At 37.7% G+C, this 20816-nt stretch overlaps 1 protein-coding gene across 1 annotated transcript in view; it reads left to right on the top strand.

Moving 5' to 3' along the window:
• The first annotated feature begins 981 nt into the window (after positions 1-981).
• Positions 982-20816, top strand: part of KCNQ2 (potassium voltage-gated channel subfamily Q member 2) — a 219983-nt gene continuing 200148 nt past the window's right edge. Inside the window, exon 1 of the mRNA XM_044659649.1 lies at positions 982-1277. Within this exon, the coding sequence (XP_044515584.1) occupies positions 982-1277 (296 nt within the window). The remainder of the gene's footprint in view (positions 1278-20816) is intronic.

Below are 20816 nucleotides of genomic sequence, written 5' to 3'. Positions count from 1 at the left end.
TCTTCCCCCCCCCCCCCCCCCCCGGTCTTTTTAGGTGGTTTATTGTTCCTTGCTTCCGGAGGCTCTGAACTTCTGGTGCATTTGGAAAGAATTTCGGGGTCATTTTGCTTCATATATGAGAATTTTTTTGGGAGGGTAGTCGCTCCTCTTCCCTCAACTGCAGGCAGACTTGAGAAGGGGTGAGGCCAGAGTTGAGCTGTTCTTTCATTAGGTGTATTGCGCACGCGGTGCGTGGGTATAGAGGGAGGGCAGATAAGAGGGGATTTCCTAGGGGTTCCCTTTTAGGGGTCTGCCTTGATTTTCCTTATTGAGAGGCTAGCTTGGACTTTTAGCTAAAGGGACTTCTCTTCCTCAATCACTAACTCTCACTTGGGGCATAAACCCTAGACCCTCTTCTAGGGTTCTCAGCCAGAGAACACCCTCTTTTTTCTCTAACCCTTTCCCTCTGTCTGATTCTCCTGTCAGGTTGGCGAAGGGTTAATTTAGGGGAGGGGGTTGGGAAGGGGCGGGGGGGGGGAGCGGATGGTGGCCGGGAGGAGCCGTGACAGCCCTGGTAGAAGCCTGAGCTGCGGGCTCCTGGTGAGTGATCTAGCAACGGAGTGAGTGGGCTGAGCTGAGCCAAGCAGAGCCGAGCCTAGGCGATCTCAGCGTTTCCTTTCTCTCAGGCGCGCTGGGAGGTTGGGGAAGCTGCCGCAGAGCCTGCCTCTGGCCCTACATATACAGCACTACAGCTCATCAGCCCAGCTCTTCCTCTTGCTCTATCTCCTAGACTCGCCATGCTCATCCCTGGCCGAGGGTTGCGGTGCTGTCCATCGTTTCCCAGCATGCGCCCTCGCTGAGGCGCCCCCTCCTGCGCCCTTGAGCGCTAAGGGCCCCCTGCTCTAAGCTCCCCTTCCCTCCCCCTTCCATCCCCTACCCAACCTCGCCGGCCCTGGGCGCCCAGCCTCCCAGTGAGTTGGGGCGCAGCCCCGGGGGGCCAGGATGGTGCAGAAATCCCGCAATGGGGGAGTCTACCCAGGGCCCAGCGGAGAGAAGAAACTCAAGGTGGGCTTCGTGGGGCTAGACCCCGGGGCCCCCGATTCCACCCGGGATGGAGCGCTGCTTATCGCGGGCTCAGAGAGCAGCAAACGCGGCAGCATCCTCAGCAAGCCTCGCTCGGGCGGATCCGGCACTGGCAAACCCCCGAAGCGCAACGCCTTCTACCGCAAGCTGCAGAATTTCCTCTACAACGTGCTGGAGAGACCCCGAGGCTGGGCCTTCATCTATCACGCCTATGTGTGAGTGAGGGGCAGGCTGACAACCCCCCCCCCCCCCCCCCGCAGGGCCCGGCGGGGAACAGTTGCGTTGTATAGTTGTGGGACTGTTTGACGGAGGGGAGGTATCTCTGGGAGACTTAGAAGGATAGAGGTGGAATGGTTTTGGTTCTGTGGTGTCCATGTGAGGGCAGATATAGGGTGTTATTGAGCAATAGCATGTAAATGTGTTAGCATGGTGCTGCATGATTGTGATTGTGTGTCTGCGTGATACTGGCTTGATTGTATCTGTTCGTTATAGCATGTGATTGTGTGTCCGTGGGTGCTAGTATGTGACTATCATTGTATGTGATTGTTAATCTGTGGGTGGCACTATTTGGCTGTAAGTCTTATGTGGTCTCTGTGATTAAAATGCAGAATTGAACAATTATCAGAAAAAATCAGGCTCAAAGATTGTCCTTTGAAGTTGTACCAGGTATCCCAGAAAAATGCATCTCTATTTTGGAGAAGATGAAGATAATGGCGAAATCTGATTGTCTTTGCTGTAAGATTGATTTTGGTGGGCTAACTCAGATGTAGTTTCCAGGTCCCTGGTCAACTCTCCTGGGTTTGGGAACTTTTAGCCCCTATTTCTGCTATCCCCCCTATCCCAAGGATCCTTTCCCACCAACATTAATTCTGAAATTCTGATTTCTCTCTCCATCTATCCAGAAAAGAGATGAGGAGATTCGTTTCCTCATATCAATTCCCAGATCCTTACCTTAGGAGTCTTCCTAGGCATTGCCCGCCTCCCATTGATGGCCTATCTTCTTAGTCCCATCTTCTCCTATATTTCTAAGGAGGTTGTGGCAGGAATAGCTATTTCAACTAGAACAAAGGCTCAGACATCTGGAGGAAGCTAGAGGAGGTAGATTTTTGGGGAAATTTGCTTTCTCTTAGCCGTCTCTCTAGGCTAGATCTTGCTAATATATCCTCATCTATATAGCCTAGTCAAGATTCCCTCCCCTCCACTGGCATCCCTGAACTAAAGGCAATCTTCTCTAGGAGCAAGGTGGGCTGGGCCATCCTTTCTCTATGGCACATGATTTTTCTCACTTAGGTTGACCTTTGTATTTAGGGCCTATCTATTGTGTTCAAGAGGAGGGACTCAGAGATGAGAAGCCCACATCAGCCACACTTGGGGAAGCAAATGCTTGAGCAGTTAAGTTTGACACCCTTTCCTTTACTAACCTTTATCCTGGATTGTCTCCAGAAAAGGTGGTTCATTTACTGAGTAAGAGAGCTTTTAGCATTATGATGGTGCTCATCCAGGAACTCAGGAGATCTTAGGCAGGAAAGGAAAAGAGAGAAAAAAGTATAGATTAGAATGTGAGAGCTGGTAGAGAGGATGTGTTTGTAAAGTTGGAGTGGGGGTGAGAGGTACAGAAGGAAATAACTTGCTTATTTTTAATAGGTTATGTCACCTCCCTGGTCTCAGTTTCCTTGTGTGTCAAATGATAACTTTAGACTAAGTGACCTCTAAGGTCTTTTCCATCTCCAATTCTTGTGATCTTTTTTTTCTTATTTTAAATTACAAAGTAGAAAATGCAGTTTTCCATAGTACATCTAGAGACATCCTCAAACTGAAAGCTGCAGGGTATCAGCAAGCCATATCCAAGAGTGATAGTTATTTCTGTGGCTCTGAGATCCCCCACTGTCTGGGAGCTTTTCTCAACCCAGGGCCTGTTTTTCTAATCAGACCCAAACGCACATACTCTCTTTGTGTGCATTTGCATATGAGTAGGTGCAAATGTGTGTGCAAGTAAAGCATACAGATTCTTCAAATACAGGTGAGTTTCTTGCCTTTCTTTTCTATGATCCTGCTACTGTCACTTAGAGTGGACCAAACCCAATAAGTGTGACCAGGATACAGCCATTTTGTGAGTGAATGCACTATGAGAAAAAGAAGAGAGAAGGAGAAAGCTCTGAGCAAGCATATCTTAAAACAATCATATACTATCCCTATAAGGGATGAAATTGAGAGACCAATTGGTTGATATTGTGTGTAACTTTGCTGATATTTGTGTTAGAAGAGGTCTGTATAAAGCTTATGTGGGAAGGATGAGGGGCTAAGTAGACACAAGGATGCACTCAAGGATACTATATAGCTAGTCAAAGCCATGAAACTCTTAAGCATAGTTTTGAAGAGGTTGGGGTGGTGGTGGTCCAAGGAACAATTCTCTTCCATGGGAGTTATAGCAAACAGCACCCCTGTCTTGGAATCTCATGGGGGCTCCATTATCCTTGGGGAAAAAAAGGTTTCCTCTGTGCTTCATTCTGGGATATGTATCAGAGATTTACAGCAGAAAACCCCAAACTGAAACAAACAGAAGTTAACATGGCTAGTTAGCCCCCATCTATGTGATTAATCTGGTTACCTTCCTCATTGAATATGCTGACCAATTAAATCCCCTTGAAAAAGCATTTCATTTCATTAGGATGAATGACTCTACAGTAATGGCCTGGATATTAGTGCCAAGGGAGACACATATATCACAAGAAAGCTTTCAGTCCAGGGCTAGATTTTTTTATCCATGGATTTGTTTTAGGGGAGAGGGATAATTGTTCTCATTTACTCTGAGTCCATGCCTTTTGGGGATGAGGTAAGAAAACGCTTTGAAGAAGAGAAAGGTTGGCTTTAAGTCAGATCACCTCTTGGATTGATGCATATATATCATCTAGCATTTATATAATGCCTACTATGTTCCAGGCACTGTGCTAGGTGTTTAATAAATATTTCATTTAATTCTCATGACAACCTCGGGAGGCAGGCGCTATTATTATCATCCTCATTTTATAGCTGAGCAAACTGAGGCAAACAAAAAATAAAGGACTTGCCCAGGGACACACACTAGTATGTATCTAAGGATTTGGACTTGGATCTTCCTGACTCCAGGCCCAGTGTTATGGATATATCTTTTCAAGAAAAAACAAAATAAAACTTATTTTTTGCTTGTTTTCTGTGGTCCATTTATTTAACTTTTGATCACTTCATGTTCTAAAATTCTATCCTCTCTCACAGATACTGTTATATTTTCATTAACGTGACTTGGAGATACTCAGAAGGTGTTGGCAGGATTGAGATCCTCCCTTGAGAGGATGTGAGATGAAGTCTCTGGAGATAATGATGATAATACTGCATATTTCTGTAATATCTTAAGGTTTTCTTTACTCATTTGAGTCCCACAGCAGATCTGTGAAGTACAAATGTTATTGCATCCATTTTATAGATGTAGAAACCGAAGCTCAAGTGATTTACTAATGGTGACATAGTTCAGAAATAGCAGAGCCTAGATTTCAGTTTTGCTTTCTCCTCATTCAACACTTCCTCTGCCTTCATCTCTCAGAGGCAGTTTTGTATATGGAGACTCAAATTCAACAGATATTTATTAGGCATCTACTATATGTAAGGTACCACACCAAACATGGGGATACTGTAGAGAAATTACTTAGTCCCTGCTTTTGATGAGCTTACAATTATATTGGCTAGCTTTCCCACTAGTTCCTCTTTGGACAAAATGCAATGTGATTCTCCAGTATCCACAAGTGCAAGACCTTTGGCTTGGTGTCCATGCTAGGTTCACCAAAGGGATAGGTTCTCTATATTATCCCCAGGGAATGTAGCTCTGTTTCAGACATAGCTTGAGATAACATAAAGGGAGTATCTGTGTGAGGGATGCCTTTGGAAGACTGATCTCAGTGCAGAGAAGAAACTAGAGCTACTTTTGTTTTGGTGCCCTATGCCTGCATTAATCCTGGGTTTTCCTATGGAAATGTCTGAGTACTGGGTCCAGTAGCCAATTTTGTTTAGTCACAAACATAAAGGGAGAGGTAGACTGTTATTTGGAGCAATTCTGTATTTCCCATGCTTGGGTCCCTTTTTCTTTTGAGATTCTAGTGTAGAGTCCTTAGTAAGGATTTAAAAGAAATATTGGAGATTGCATGATTGAAACTCTAATTACTAATGGTTCCTTCCTCAATCCTTTCATCCTTTCCTCATCATGGGCTACATTAATATTTTTCAGATTCTCAGAAAGCTTGCCTACTGTGCTCAGACACATTTCAACTGATATGTGGTAGATGATTGCTTTCTTCCACCTCTAAAAATATTTTTGTGAATGTTAAAGACTCAACCAACAGCCAAATGAATGTAATGATCATAATAAATGTTATGTATAAAACATTTTAAACTTTGCAAAACCCTTTTATATATATTATCCAATTTGTTTTCCTATGTTTCTTATTGTTATCCTTATTTTATAGATTTAGGAGTTTAACTGCCTAGAACTGCATGAACTCAGTTATAAAATGCTTTTCACAGAAACAAAGTCAACTCTAAACAATTGAAAAATATTTTACTTAAATTAATCTACTTATTCAGGGCCATACCAATCAAACTGCCCAGATAAGGAATGTGAGGCTCAGAGAAGTTAAGATTAGCCATGATCACATAGCTAAGGAATATGAGGTCAAATTTAAATTCGAGTCTTCTGGACTCAAAATTCACCATTCTACTCTATTACCTAGTTACTTTGTATGTAGTTATCATAATTTTGTTTTCATGTATGTCTATATTAAGGCTGGTAGGTGGCACAGTGGATAGAGTGCCAGGCCTAGAGACAGGAAGACAAATACAAATACAAATACCACTTCAGACACTTCCTAGCTGTGTAACTTTGGGCAAATCACTTAACCCTTTTTGCTTCAGTTTCCTCATATGTAAAATAAGCTGGAGAAAGAAATGGCAAATCTAGTATCTTTGCTAAGAAAAACTCAAATGGGGTCATAAAAAGTCAGACATGACTGAAAAATGACTGAGTAACAAAATGTCTATATTTGGACTCCTTACAGGGAAAGGGGTATAGTGGGCACTCAGTAAATGCCAGTTGAACTGAATTTATAATGAAGTTGAAGATTGGATTCTGAGTTTTCTGTGTGGCATTTGCTTCCAAGTTACCACCCTACTACTGAGAAGATGATGCTGTACTTCTTCCCACTCTAATCGTATCTCTAGGAAGAGATATTGCAATCAGGAAATCAGGAACAAGTTGGGGATGAGGTCATGAAAGAAGGAGGCTGCACTACTTATCTGGGCTCAGAATGGTAGTTAGTAATAAAAAGAGGTATGCCAGATAGCTTTTGTCTTTTTGGTATCATAAGCAGATGGGAGCTCCTAATCCTCTATAGAATATCCTGTGGAGAGACGAATGTGCTTGGATGTAATGACACAGCACCTAGGAGACAAATCCTACAGGCATGAATCCTCAGCCAGCTCTTTGAGGGTGAGTCTTTCAATAGGGTCTCTTTTTGTTAGGCCATGGAGAGCAAACACTTAATAGAGTATCTTGTCACCATTATCTTCTCATGAACAACACTAAGCTGATATAAGCCAGATTGAGATTCAGTGGGAATTGCTGGAAGAATTTCTGATGTTTCTGAGTTTTTCTCATGAGTCAGAGGTGAATTTCAGGTCAGTCCTAAGGTGGGGAGAGAGGAAAGTGTATAGTTCCCAAAATGAGACAGAATGAGACCTTATGGTTCTTATGGTTTTTCTGGTCATCAAAGGCAAGGGACTAAGGTATTGCTCTAGGAGGCTAACCTTATTTCTTCTTGGAATTTATTTTTTCCTTCTATGTATGACTTTAGGGCTGAGATACCATGATTGATAGCTAATATTCTTCTCCCAAAGTGAATAAGATCTCACTTTAGTATTATTATTTATCTAGATTCTCTCTCTCTCTCTCTCTCTCTCTCTCTCTCTCTCTCTCTCTCTCTCTCTCCTTTTTGGTAGGGCTTCAGGACATTTTTGTTGAAGAAAGGATAAAAGTAGATGGAAGAGCCTGGAAGTGCTGGTTGTGAGTTGGATGTAAAACTCTTAATTCAGGAGGCTGAATGTTTGGACAGCTCCAGGCCTCTCTGGCTCAGTGCATAGGTAGGCAGTCAGCCAGGCATTATTCAGAAATCTTGATGAAGAGGAGTATTAGCAGAAATCATGCAGGCAAACATAAACCTCTTCACATGGCACAGAAACAAGCAATTGGATATCTTAGGATATCCTTCTCTTTTTTTCTGGCATGGGAAAGAATTTTCCCCCTCATCCTTTTCTTTTCCTTTGGGACAAAGCTTTACCTGAAAGGGATTATGTTATAAATTTTGGTGTTTTAAGGATACCTCATTAAAAAGCACATGCTGACTATATATATATATATATGTGTATATATGTGTATATATATATATATATACACACACATACACTGCTGATTATATTCTTTAACATTGGTTTCCCTTTGGTACTCACTTTTGTTATGAGTGTTTGTTCCTCTGGTTTTGGAGCATTTCAGATGGACACTTGGGCCTAAAACCACAAAACAATGTTTTTTAGTATATCTAGTTCGTGTGTATCATTGTTATAATAAGGGCAACTAGGTGGCACAGTAGACTGAGCAGTAGGCCTGGAATGAGAAGCCTCGAGTTCAAATGTAGCCTTACACACTTACTAGCTATTTGACCTCTGGCAAGTTACTTAACTTTTATTTGCCTTGGTTTGCTCAACTATAAAATGGGAATCATAACAGTACCTGCTCCCCCCAGGGTCATTGTGAGGATCAAATGAGACAATATTTTATAGTGTGTGCTATATAAATACTATCATTATTGACATAATTGTTGTACATCATTGCAATCACATTTAAAGAATCTCCTTAGAGGTCTGAGTGGCTAGTTGCATGGGTATAGTTTTAACTTAATTAGATGACATCACCAGTACTATATTGTTGCTACACAACTCACATAATAGAAGTTTGGAAAGCCAGTCTATAAGTCAAGGAGACCATTTTGCCAGTTTTAATTTGCTTGGAGTAGCTTGAAGTGAATTGATAGTCCAGCCATGGTAATTGGTTAATTCCAAATTGGGGGATTGGCTGAACTTTCCATGGACTGAGCACCACTTTTATTTGCTGAGATGAAATTATATTAAGTGGGATTGATGGAAAGGGCTGGAATTGATATTGAAGGCAGCCATTCATTGTTGTTGACATTTAGGGCTATAGCTGGCTTAATTTAATGAAAATATAAATTTATATTTTCTATGAAGCTAGGTTAATATTACTTTTATGAATCCATTTCACCTTCAGACTGTAGTCCATATGTGATGCTGGGGTACTCATTTTTGCCATTTTGAGAATAGTGCACAAAGAAGAGAGAGAGAAGAGAGAAGAAGTAGAAGAAGAAGAAGAAGAGAGAGAGAGAGAGAGAAAGAGAGAGAGAGAGTGATGACCATTGAACCATGCTATTTAATTCAACAAATATTTCTAAAGTACTATTTTCTCAACATTGTACTAGGCACTGGGAAAATTTAGATAAGATGTAGTTCTTACCCATGTATGTCAGTGACACATATGTTGTTAAATAAGAATAATACTTGATTAAACACATTAGACACAAAATATCGTGCTTTGAGGCTTAAGGAGGAATGTTGCTATCAACTGGAAAAATCAGAAAAAGCTGTGTATGACTTTTGAATTGTGTTTTAAAGAATAGCCTCTGGTGATGGAAATGTACTTCTAACCAAGGTAATTCATTTCACTTTTGACTAACTTTTGCATTTTATTAAAAATGGAGTTCTTATATTTAGTTTAATTCTTTTTGAAATAGAACTCTCTGCAACTTCTCAGTATTTTCAGCTCAGCTCCCTGTGGCCAAGCAGAAAGAATCAAATACCTTGTCCACATGATTTCCCTTCAAATATTTTAAAATAGTTGTTCATTTAGCTGTAGTCTGTTCTCCAGGCTAATCAGTCCCAATTACTCCAGATATGCTTATATTGCATAGTGTCTAACCCCCTTTACCACTATCTGGAGGGTTGTGTAGCTCTCATCTGGATTCTTTCCAGTCTGTCAGTATCTTTGTTCAAATGCAGCAGTAAGAATAGGGCACAATACTCAATAATTACATCCCTTACATCTTATTCAATGAATGATTTTCCAGGGGTGGGTCTAACCAGGACAGAATATGGCAAGATTATTTACTTTATATGTTGGAGCCATTATACATCTTTTAATGCAACTTAAGATCTCATTAAATTTCTTAGCTGCCCTATCATACTGAACTTGGAGTCCCTCCCTACTCCACATCTCCTATTTTTTTCACATGAAGTGTTGTCTACCCATAGCCACTCCATCTTGTACTGGTAAAGTGGGATTTAAAAATTAAAATCCAAGAATATGCCTTTAAATTTATCCCTATTAAACATAATCTTATTTAATTTGACTTATTATGTGAGGTTATTGAGGTTTTTTTGATCTTGACTCTTACATATTCCTCCTTAGCTTTTCATCATTTGAAAATTTGGAAAAAACCCATACCATTCCTGTCTTTATCCTAGTCATTGACAAGGGAATAGAGATAGAAATTGGACCTGTGATTTCATTTGAATAGGGAACTTTCAGATGAGGAAACTCTCTATTAATGCATATCAGCACTTTCTCTGTAATGCATATTCTTAGAGAGTCACCATTGAGAGGTTAAATGATTTGTCTAGGGTAACTCAGCATGTGAATCCAGGTTTTCTTGGCTCTTAGGCCCACCCTGTCCACTAATACATGTTACATTTCATGTCATTAATAAAAATTAAATAGTAAAAGACTGAGGACAGATCTTTGGGGAACTCTACTAGACTTACTTTTAAATTGACAATGAGCTATCAGTGACTATCCATTGGGATCTAATAAATATGTTAATTTTGAAGTGATTTAGCTATACTATCATCTAGCCAACATCTCCACCTTGTTCACAAGTCTAGATAAAATATGTTTGTAGCTTTCCAGAAAAGGAAATTATATTAGTATGGCATAAACTATTCTTAATGAAAGAATCTTGGCTACTAATCTTCATTGTTTCTCTTTTTTTACATTCACATTGAACTTGGAATGAGGAAGATCTGAGTTCAAATTCTGAATCAGGTCCTCTATGACCCTGTGCAAATCATCTAATCTTTTTCAGCTTCAGTTTCCTCATCTATAAAATAAGAATAATAATAGCACTTTCTTAATAGGGTCATTGTAAGTTTTATATGAGATAATATATGTAAAATACTTCAAACTTTAAGATACAGTATAAATGTTAGCTGTTATTATTATTGATAATGATGATGATGATGATGCATTTTACATTTTGCAAGGAATTGAAGTCTTATAATTTTGAATAATTTAAGACTTATAATTTTAAGAATTGATTCTTTCCCTTTTTTGAAAACTGGAATAACATTTGCCTTTCTCCAGCACTACATCTCCATTTTCCACAATCTTTCAAAGCTTACTTCTAGTGACTTAGCAATGATTTTTGCTTATTTTCTCAGTACCTTTCAATATTGTTCAGATAGCCCAGGAGATAAACTTATTTAGGGTATGTAGATGTTCTCTTATTATAGTTTTATGTTTCTTGGAGTTCCACTTTGTAATGAATAGATTTTGTTCTGTATTATCTAGCATAAGGATAATTTTTCTTAGAAGAGAAAATAGAAGCAAAGCTTTCCAACTCCTGTTAAAAGCATCCTATTTCTTCCAAGTAATAGTCCTAGTCCTTCTTTGATTTTTCTTTTTTACCAATGTATTTTAAAATATTTTTGTTGTTCTTAGTACTTTGGTGCTTTTATGATAGGCCTATGCCATTATTTTGTATTCATCTTCCATTTTTCTTTTTGACTCCATATTTTATGTCTTAAAAATCCAAACAGATTCAAATGCATAAGAAGAGCCATCTCTAACAGATAAGTGGTCCAAGGACATGAACAAATAGCTTTTAAAAGGAAAAAAAATCAAGCTATCAACAACTAAACAAAAACATGCTCCAAATTACTGATAAGAGAAATCCAATATTAAAATAAATTTTTAGTTCTATTAGATTAATGAAGATGACAAAAAGGAAAAATGATAATTATTTTAGGAGATGTTGGAGTACAGATACACTAATACATTGTTGGTGGAGTTGTAAAATGGAACATCCATTCTGGAAAGCAATTTGCAACTATATCTTACCCTTCCAAATCACTTAATTGTCCATTTCTTTTGATTTAGAAATATTACCACTAGACTTTCTCTCCAAAGAATTAAAAGAAAAAGGGAAAGGGCCAAATTATATGGACAAAGAATATTAGTGACAGTAGGATTTTTTTGTTGTAACAAATAAACTGGAAAGTTTTAAAGGGAGTACATGCCAGGTGGAGAATGACTGAACACCTTTTGATATATGAAATGTGATAATTAGATTAAGTCTCTACTGCCCATCTTTAGATTTAATCACCAAAGGTGAGAGTACCTCCAATCTTGGGAAGTCCTAACCCTTGTGTACTGGAGTGAGTGATGAATCAGAATTAACTGACCTTCCCCCTGGGCAGTCTATGAGAATCGTCTATTGTGATTGGACATGCAAATTAGGAGGGAGGCACAGGAAGTGACGCATAAGTGACCCCTTTAAAAGGAGAAGGTCCTCTGTCAGCTGAGATCTTCGATGGAATAGCATGTCTGGTGACATACTTCTAGTTCATGGAGGAGTGTTGGAATGCTGAGACCCTGGTGAGACTGCTTCCCTTTGAATTGTCAAGTGGGTAAGTTAGGCTGACTCTCTTTTTCTTCCCTTGGTGTTTCTGGAGGTTCTACCCTCAGGGAGGCCTTTCTTGCCTCTCTAATTTTAAAGGCCTTGTGGCTAGAAGCTTTGTTTAATTAACCTCTGTGCCCCTCTGCTGGGGCCTCTAAATTCTTACCTGGTCTGGGCCTCTGGTCCAGGTCAGAGTTTATTTCTCTCAATTTCCTTACCTTCAACCTTCCTAATTGTAAATAAATTTCCATAAAAGTAAATTTTGACTTGAGATTGTTCTTAATTGAGGATTGATAATAGTTCAATCCTCTGGCAACTATTTTTAATATATTGAACCCATAAAACCCCTTACAGAACATTCTGTGATATTGAATTTTTAAAAATGGTGAAAGGAATGGGTTTGGAAAAAAACCAGAGAATACTGATAGGAACTGATTTAGAGTGAAGTGAGAAGGACCAGGAAAACAATTTCCATATCTAGGACATTGTATAGAAAAGCAATCCAAAAAACTCTAAAAGAAGTTAAGAACTCTATTCAATTGCAATTGTAACTGGTCTCCAATTGCAGGCTCCAGATTCCAGGGTTCTGAAGATAAAAAACATTTCCTATTTCTTGACAGAAAGGTGATGAACCAGAGGTGAAGAACAAGACATATACAGAGAGACATATATTTGACTTTTGATCACTTTTCATTTTCAGGGAAAGGGAAAACTCCAAGATCTCTTTCCAAGGTTTGATCCCTTTCCCACCTAATACTAGTTCTACAATAAACATGCATAGAGAATAGCAAAGAAACAAATTTATCTAAATCATAGAAAAACAGAAATCAGAGAAGGTATAAATAGGAGAATGTATGCCTGACAATATAGAGTGAAGGAGATCTCCTTTTATGAGTGAGATAACAGGTTAAAGTGTCCTGGATCTCATCCAGGGGGAATACTCCATGAATTCCCTAGAGTAGTAGATTTGAAATGAGGATATGACAGAGGCTATCCAGTCCTTTCATATCTTCTTACCTCTCACTAGCCATGCCCTATCCCTCAAGCGGGAAAGGGCATTCAATCCCATCAATTAGGAAAGAGTTCCATACCAATAGCCTTTGGAACAGGAACTACACTATATTATACTTCAATGACAGTTTTGTCATCTATTTTTGTCTCTTACCTCTTTCTGGTGGTCTTTAGTTTTTTTTCTTCATTGATCTTCATCTTAGTGCTACTTCTTCCCCACCCCTGCCCCTTTCTCCTGTTCCATCTATTTCCTCACATAAGTACATTTTCTTAAATAAAATTGTACTAACCTTCCTTTTCCATCCATTCCGTTCTTTTTGGACAAGTTCAACCCTTCCATAACTATATTGTGGTCATGAGTCATATCCCATTAAGTATCAGTGTTACCTATGAAATTAAATTTTCTGATTTTAATTAGGATATCCAGTTCACCTTGCTTTTTATCCATTATTTTTGAATTATTATTATTTTTTTAAACTTCTATTGGACTCTTCCAGCCCATATGCTTTGATTTTATTTATTTATTATTTTTTTAAGCCCCTAACTTCTGTATATTGGCCCCTAGGTGGAAGAGTGGCAAGGGTAGGCAACGGGGGTCAAGCGACCCACCCAGGGTCACACAGCCGGGAAGCGTCTGAGGCTGGATCCGAACCTAGGACCTCCCATCTCCAGGCCCGGCTCTCAATCCACTGAGCCACCCAGCTGCCCCCTGAATTATTTTTTAACATTTAATAATATTTATTTTTTAGAAAAGTTAACATGGTTATATGATTCATGCTCTTACTTTCCCCTTCACCCCCCAAACTCTCCCCCACCATGGCCGATGCGTATTTCCACTGGTTTTAACATGTGTCATTGATCAAGACCTATTTCCAAATTGTTGATAGTTGCATTGGTGTGGTAGTTTCGAGTCTGCATCCCCCATCACTGTCCATCTCAACCCATGTGTTCAAGCAGTTGCTTTTTTCTGTGTTTCCACTGCTGCAGTTCTTCCTCTGAATGTGAGTAGAGTTCTTTTCCATAAATCCCTCAGAATTTTCCAGGGTCATTGCATTGCTGCTAGTACAGAAGTCCATTACATTCAATTTTATCACAGTGTATCAGTCTCTGTGTACAATGTTCTTCTGGCTCTGCTCCTCTCACTCTGCATCAGTTCCTGGAGGTCATTCCAGTTCACATGGAATTCCTCCAGTTTATCATTCCTTTCACCACAATAGTATTCCATCACCATCATATACCACAATTTTTTAAACCATTCCCCAATTGAAGGACATACCCTCATTTTCTAGTTTTTTGTCACCACAAAAAGCACGGCTATAAATATTTTTGTACAAGTCCGTTTATCTATGATCTCTTTGGGGTACAAACCCAATAATGGTATGGCTGGATCAGAGGGCAGGCATTCTTTTATAGCCCTTTGAGCATAGTTCCAAATTGCCATCCAGAATGGTTGGATGAGTTCATAACTCCACCAGTAATGCATTAATGTACCAATTTTGCCACATCCCCTCCAACATTCATTACTCTCCCCTTCTCTCATTTTAGCCAATCTGCTAGGTGTGAGGTGATATCTCAGAGTTGTTTTGATTTGCATTTCTCTAATTATTAGAGATTTAGAGCACTTTCTCATGTGCTTATTGATAGTTTTGATTTCTTTATGTGAAAATTGCCTATTCATGTCCCTTGCCCATTTATTGATTGGGGAATGGCTTGATTTTTTATACAATTGATTTAACTTCTTGTATATTTGAGTAATTTGACCCCTGTCAGAGTTTTTTGTTATAAAGATTTTTTCCCAATTTGTTGTTTCCCTTCTGATTTTGGCTACATTGTTTTTGTTTGTACAAAAGCTTTTTAATTTAATATAATCAAAATCATTTATTTTACATTTTGTAATTTTCTCTAACTCTTGCTTGGTTTTAAAATCTTTCCTTTCCCAGAGATAGGCAAATATGTTTTCAATAGTTCTATGGTGCACTCCATTCCTATACTAAAGGCCTATCATTCTCATAGATTGAGCTGAGGTCTTAAAATTTAAATTCATTCTTAGATGCCAGCTTTATAAGTAATTGTTTGTGTCCCAGATGTGTCTTTATCTTTTGAATTGTATGCTTATAGTCAGCAGCAGTAATGGAAATACTACCTTTGCTACTAAGGTCTTCATTCTGTATCTTGATCAGGTCATAATCCCTAGCAATACTTTCTAAGTAACTTCTGTAAGTAACACTTGTCTCCCCATGTGAATTGCCCAAACTGATATAGTAGCCATTAGTTTTGATAAATCTAGGGAGGTATGCCTTTACATTCTGGATATTTTCCTCCAGAAGATAGTCAAGCCCTTTATTATTAATGTTAGTTTGACAAATAACTTTCTTAAGTGTCTTTTTCCAGGATTTCTTCAATAATCACTACTTATCTTTTCTTCCTCTGATAGTGGATGTTTTCTCTTCTGACATGACCAATATATAGATCTTATCCTTCTTTAGCAGCAAAAATAGTTACTTTTTCTTGGCAGCTCTACTTCTTAGGAAAAAACCTAATACTTTCTACATAGTCCCTAGTATTAGGTACTTCTGTCAGCCTCTGTCAAATTGATCTATCCTACCTTCTCAATAGAGGACATTATTGCTTTTGGTCTCTTCTAATCCTTTTCCTTCTTTGTTTTTACCTTTTTTTTTAAGGCAACATATTAGTACCAAATATGTCAAATCCAAGAATAGAGTCAGGAATGCTAATGCTCAGAATGAACTTTAATTTCATTAAGTTATTTGAGGAAAGTTAATAACAATAAAAAGGGCTTCTTTATATTGGAGAGAAAAGGAATATTTATGAAGGGATAAAATGAATTACTGAAGTGAATATGATGATGATCATTAGTGACAAAGAGAAAGCAGAGCTGCTTAATTCTGATTTTGAATCTATTTTTTTCCTGCCCAGGAAAATAATTTTTGGACTAGAAAGGACAGAACAAATATGGTGAAGAGCTGCCTTGGGTTACATCAAGTCACCTGGACTCAACTAGTGGCCTGAAAAAACTGTTAAAGATGATTGCTGGGCAACTGTCAATGATTTTTGAAAATCTATGGAAAACAAGACATGTGGTACAAAACTGGGAATGGGGAACAGGAGAAATATCTGAGTTTCTAAATAAGGAAAAGAATAGTCTTTGAACTATAAGTTAATGAGCTTCACTTCAACTTATGGCAAAATTTAAAAAATAGTATTTACATTAAAAGGAAGGTTAGTATCCAAAAAAGGAAGCAGTAATTACAAAGGGCAAATATGGAGTCATCAGGAATAGGTCATTCCAGACTATCATTTCTTACACTATTTTTTTCTTTTATTGACAGAGACCGATAGACCAGGGAAATGCTATAGATATGCTTCACCTAGATTTTGGCAATACATTTAATGAAGTTTCTCATTTTCTTCTTGAGGACAAGATGTAGAGGCATGTGTTTAAAGATAGTAAAATTAGATTGATGCAGAACTGTTTGAATGACTGAACTCCAAAAGTAATGTGATCCTAATCCCTTGATATCAATTTGGGAAGAGGTATATCCATATCCATATGCACAATCTCATTAATAAACAAGGGTCATAAATTAAAAACTGAAAGGGATATTAGAAACCAATGAATTGAATCCCCTCATTTCATGGATGAGGAAACTGAGACCTGGAGAGGCTAAGTGACTTGCTCTAGGTCACTTAGTTACCAAGTGGTGTGGGACTAGGATTGGAATCCATCTTAATGAAAAGGGTTTCCTGATCAGTAAGATAAGAAGAGTAGGCTAGATTCCTTAAACAACACTGTCTAGGTCTAAATGTGTGGTCCTATGATTCTATGACCTGTGTGTGTGTGTTTGTGTGTGTGTGTATATACATATCACTATCTCAAATTATATATATACATACATATGTATATATATAATTTGAGATAGTGATGTGGGACTTATAAATGGAATATGGGTACAGAAGTGATTAAAAAGGAAGTAGTGATAATATTGTGATATACTTATGTGAGGGAATCCAGGAACAAGATAGAAGAGATATTGTAGGAAACCTTTGGATAAGTACCAATGGAAAAAAATTGGAAGCAATATTGTAGTAAGAATGCAATAATACTTGATCAGAAAAATGGAAATAGATGAGTTTGAGAAACTGATCACAAAACCAGATTAGAAGTTTGATACAATAATAATAATGATGATGATACAGATAATAATAATAGCCTTCCCCTCCAGTGTTTGTTCTCTCTCTCTCTCTCTCTCTCTCTCTCTCTCTCTCTCTCTCTGCAAAAAGAAAGAAAAGTTGATACATTGTTGATTTGAGTTGATAATATAATTACTCACAAGGTGGATCAGATGTGTGAGGAATGGTAATTTTGACCAATATGGTGTAACTATTTGTTGAAACAGAATTGATTGAAACCTTGTGAAAGAAAGGAGAGATGGACTTAGTTTACCATGTCTCTAAATTGTGGGACACCAGATTTTGAAGGGTAGAGAGAAAGATTAAGTATGGTAATAGTTCTATGGTGCACTCCATTCCTTATATTAAAGATCCGCCTAGGTTCAGGAAGCTGAGGCCTGGGAAAATGTATGGGGGAAGGGGCTAAGGTAGGGGATGGAGATGCATAGAGAAAATGAGAGATGAGACAGAAGTAGTGTGGAAACAGTCTGAAAGACAGACTGCCTCACTGACCCTTCACCCAGAAGGTTTATTTAAAATGTTAATATTTCAAATCAGTTTCTCAGTTAACGCAAAGGAGATACCAAAAGTGTTTTACATCAACTTAGAAGTCTAGTTACAAAAATAATGAAACAGGTAGTAAAACAATTGTTCAGCCAGATGGCAAGGAAGAAGCTATTTGAAAGTCCCTCCTGACTTTTGTTAAAACTCTTTCCTCCTGAAAACCTGGTCAGAAATGTTTTCTGACTATCAGCATTTCTATGCTGATTATTCAGTTAGTAAAGTTGAGCTTTTTTGCTTTTTGAGAACTTCTCAGATTGCCTTATGCCTTTCAGTTTTCAACTATGTGATATTCCTCAGAGGTAGAGGGAAGCTTAATTTTTTCATCCCAATAATTTCAACCCCAAGTCAATTTTCTCTGACAGAAGGATTCAGTATAAATCAATCATGTGAATTATTAAAAATATATACACACGAGTCTGATCCATGAACACCTAGCTCATTGGAATCAGCTTTTGAATACATATTTTATCATCCACGATTCATTATTTCTGAACCCCTTCAGTCTCCTGCCTGAAAAATTGACAAGCCAAAAAGCCCAGTGGGATGGGAAGTTCTTAAGAATGACATTCTGGAGACAAAAACTATATCAGCATCTAAAGAATACAGCATGGACACATTAGGAGCAACTTAAAAAAAAACTCCCAAAACTAGATACATAAAGAAGATTGAATTAAGGACAGGTAATGGAGAATGACTACAAAAAGGTAACAGATTTTTAAGAATAGTGTCACATAGAATGATAAATCTCAAAATTAGTTGAAGCCAGGCAGACATACTAAGGCAAAATAACTTTTTAAAAGCTATTTTGGGGATGAGAGGAAAATCAAAGAAGGGAGAGAACCAAATTTATGGGTACTTAAGTTGACAATGATGACAGGAAGAAATCAGAATTACCCAGCTCTTTTGCCTCTGTTTTTTCCTACTAAGTGAACTGATATTTGAAAAGGAAAAAAATTAAACAAAAAATGTTGATAGGGAATTGAAACTCAAGTAAGGATATGTTAAAATAGTACCTAGTGGCTTTCAATAATCTCAGGTAATTAAACCATTATGAACTACCTTCCAGGGCACTGAAAGAGTTGGCAGATCTGATTGATGACTTGTGAGATTGATCTCTATTTGTGATCTTTAAACTAAGGCAAATGGAATTTGAACTATACCTAAAAATTCACTAAACTGTACACATAATTTGGTGCAGCAATACTATTACTACTAGTTGTTAATACCCGCAACAGGATCAAATAAAGAAGAAAAGGACCACAAAAGTATTTAGTTTTTTTCAAGGTAGCAAAAACTTGAAAATTAAGTGGCTTCTCATTGGAGAATATCCAAATAAATTGTGGTATAGAAGATGAAATGGACAATTTTAGAAGATACTTGAAAGATGAAATATTGCAAAGAGAAGTAACCAGAATTAGAATAATTTTTACTCCAACTACAGAATTATAAAGAAAAATAACTTTAAGCTTTAGAACTATGATCATTGTGCTGATAAACCACTGTTCTTAAGGATCACAAATGAGGCAAACTATTCACCTTCTTGAAAGAATCCATTATGATTCAAATATAGAATAAGACACAAATTTTTGTACTAGGCCAGTGAGGGAATTTGTATTGCTTTTCTGTAAATTTGTTATAAGAGCATTCCTTTCCTTTTTCCTTTTCCTTCCTCTCTTTTCCTCTCCTCTTTTCTTCTCTCTTCTTTCCTCCTCTCTCATCATCCCCTCTCTTTCCATTTCTGTTTCCTTTCCTTTTCCTATTCCTATTCTTCCTTTCCCTTCTTTCCTTGCTTTTATTCTCCTTTCCTTTCCCTTCTTTCCTTCCATTTTCTGTTCAATTAGGAAAGAATGCAAAGGAGAGAAAACCATAAAAATTTAGAAAAGTTATTATAGGAATGTTGCAGGATGTGAAGCATTCAATATGGTTCCATTTTTTTAGTTAAGGGAAGAGTTGTTCGACTAATATTGTTGCTTGTATATGTTGTTCTCCAGGTTCCAATCAGTTTCACTTTACATCTCTTCATATACATCTTCCTAGGCTTTTCTGAAACCATTTCCTTCATAATTTCTTACAGCAAAATTGTATTCTATCTCATACATATTACTGTAACTTGTTCAGTCATTTTCCATTTCAGAGGCATCCCCTCAGTTTCTAATTCCTTGTCACCATGAAAAGAGCTGATATAAATATTTTTCTACATATGGATTCTTTTCCTCTTTCTCAATCTCTTTGGAATATATACCTAGTAGGTGTATCACTGAGTCAGGATATGCACAGTTTAATAGAAATTTGGGAATAGTTCCAAATTGTTTATCAGAATGACAGGAGCAATTCACATTTCCACCAGATCACCTTAACATATGTGTTTCCCACAGTCTTTTCCAGCACTTGTCATTTTCCTTGTAGAAAGTATTTTATATAGACATTATCTCATTTAGGTAAAAGCACTAGACTTGTAAGGAAAATCTGGATTCAAATCTTGCCTCAAACTTTTACTAACTTTGTAACACTACTGAAAAACTAACACTTTGACCTTAGGCAAAGCATTTAACTTAGACTCAGATTCTTCATTTGTAAAATAGGGATAAGTTAGCATGTGTTCTGCAAAATTTTTGTGAAGATCAAAGAAGGTAGCATGTACAAAACTTTGAAAACTTTTAGGTGCTATATAAATATTAGGTATTATTATTATTAAAAACTTCCATGTGGAAGCTAGTACAAGTATGAATAGTCTTATTTTACAAATGTGGCTTATAACTACAGTTGCATCCTTGCTGCTTGCTCAACAAGTCTCTCTCCTTACCTTTTTATCTCAACCACAACTGTTCCAAACCACCTTTTCTCTTCCCTTACCACCAGCTGTCTTTCCCCTTTTGTCATTAGAAGTGCTAGTCTCTTACTTTACTGAGAAGACTGAGGTTACCCAGCAGGAATTCATTTAGCTCTCTTTCTCCAATAAAAAACAAAAACAAAAACTTCTTGATATATCATCCAACCACCATCTTCCCTTTTTCCAAAGACATAACCCCTTTTCTTCCCAAGGCTAAAAATAGCACTTCCTTCATCCTTGATTTTATTCTAATCCGTGTTCTCCAGGAACTTGCTTTATCAGTCAATCCCTTTCTTTTATAAATCTTTAATCTCTCTTTCATCACTGGCTCTTTC

Source organism: Gracilinanus agilis, chromosome 2 (assembly GCF_016433145.1).
Source record: "Gracilinanus agilis isolate LMUSP501 chromosome 2, AgileGrace, whole genome shotgun sequence".
Lineage (NCBI taxonomy): Eukaryota > Metazoa > Chordata > Mammalia > Didelphimorphia > Didelphidae > Gracilinanus > Gracilinanus agilis.
This window is presented reverse-complemented; position numbering and strand designations above follow the sequence as displayed.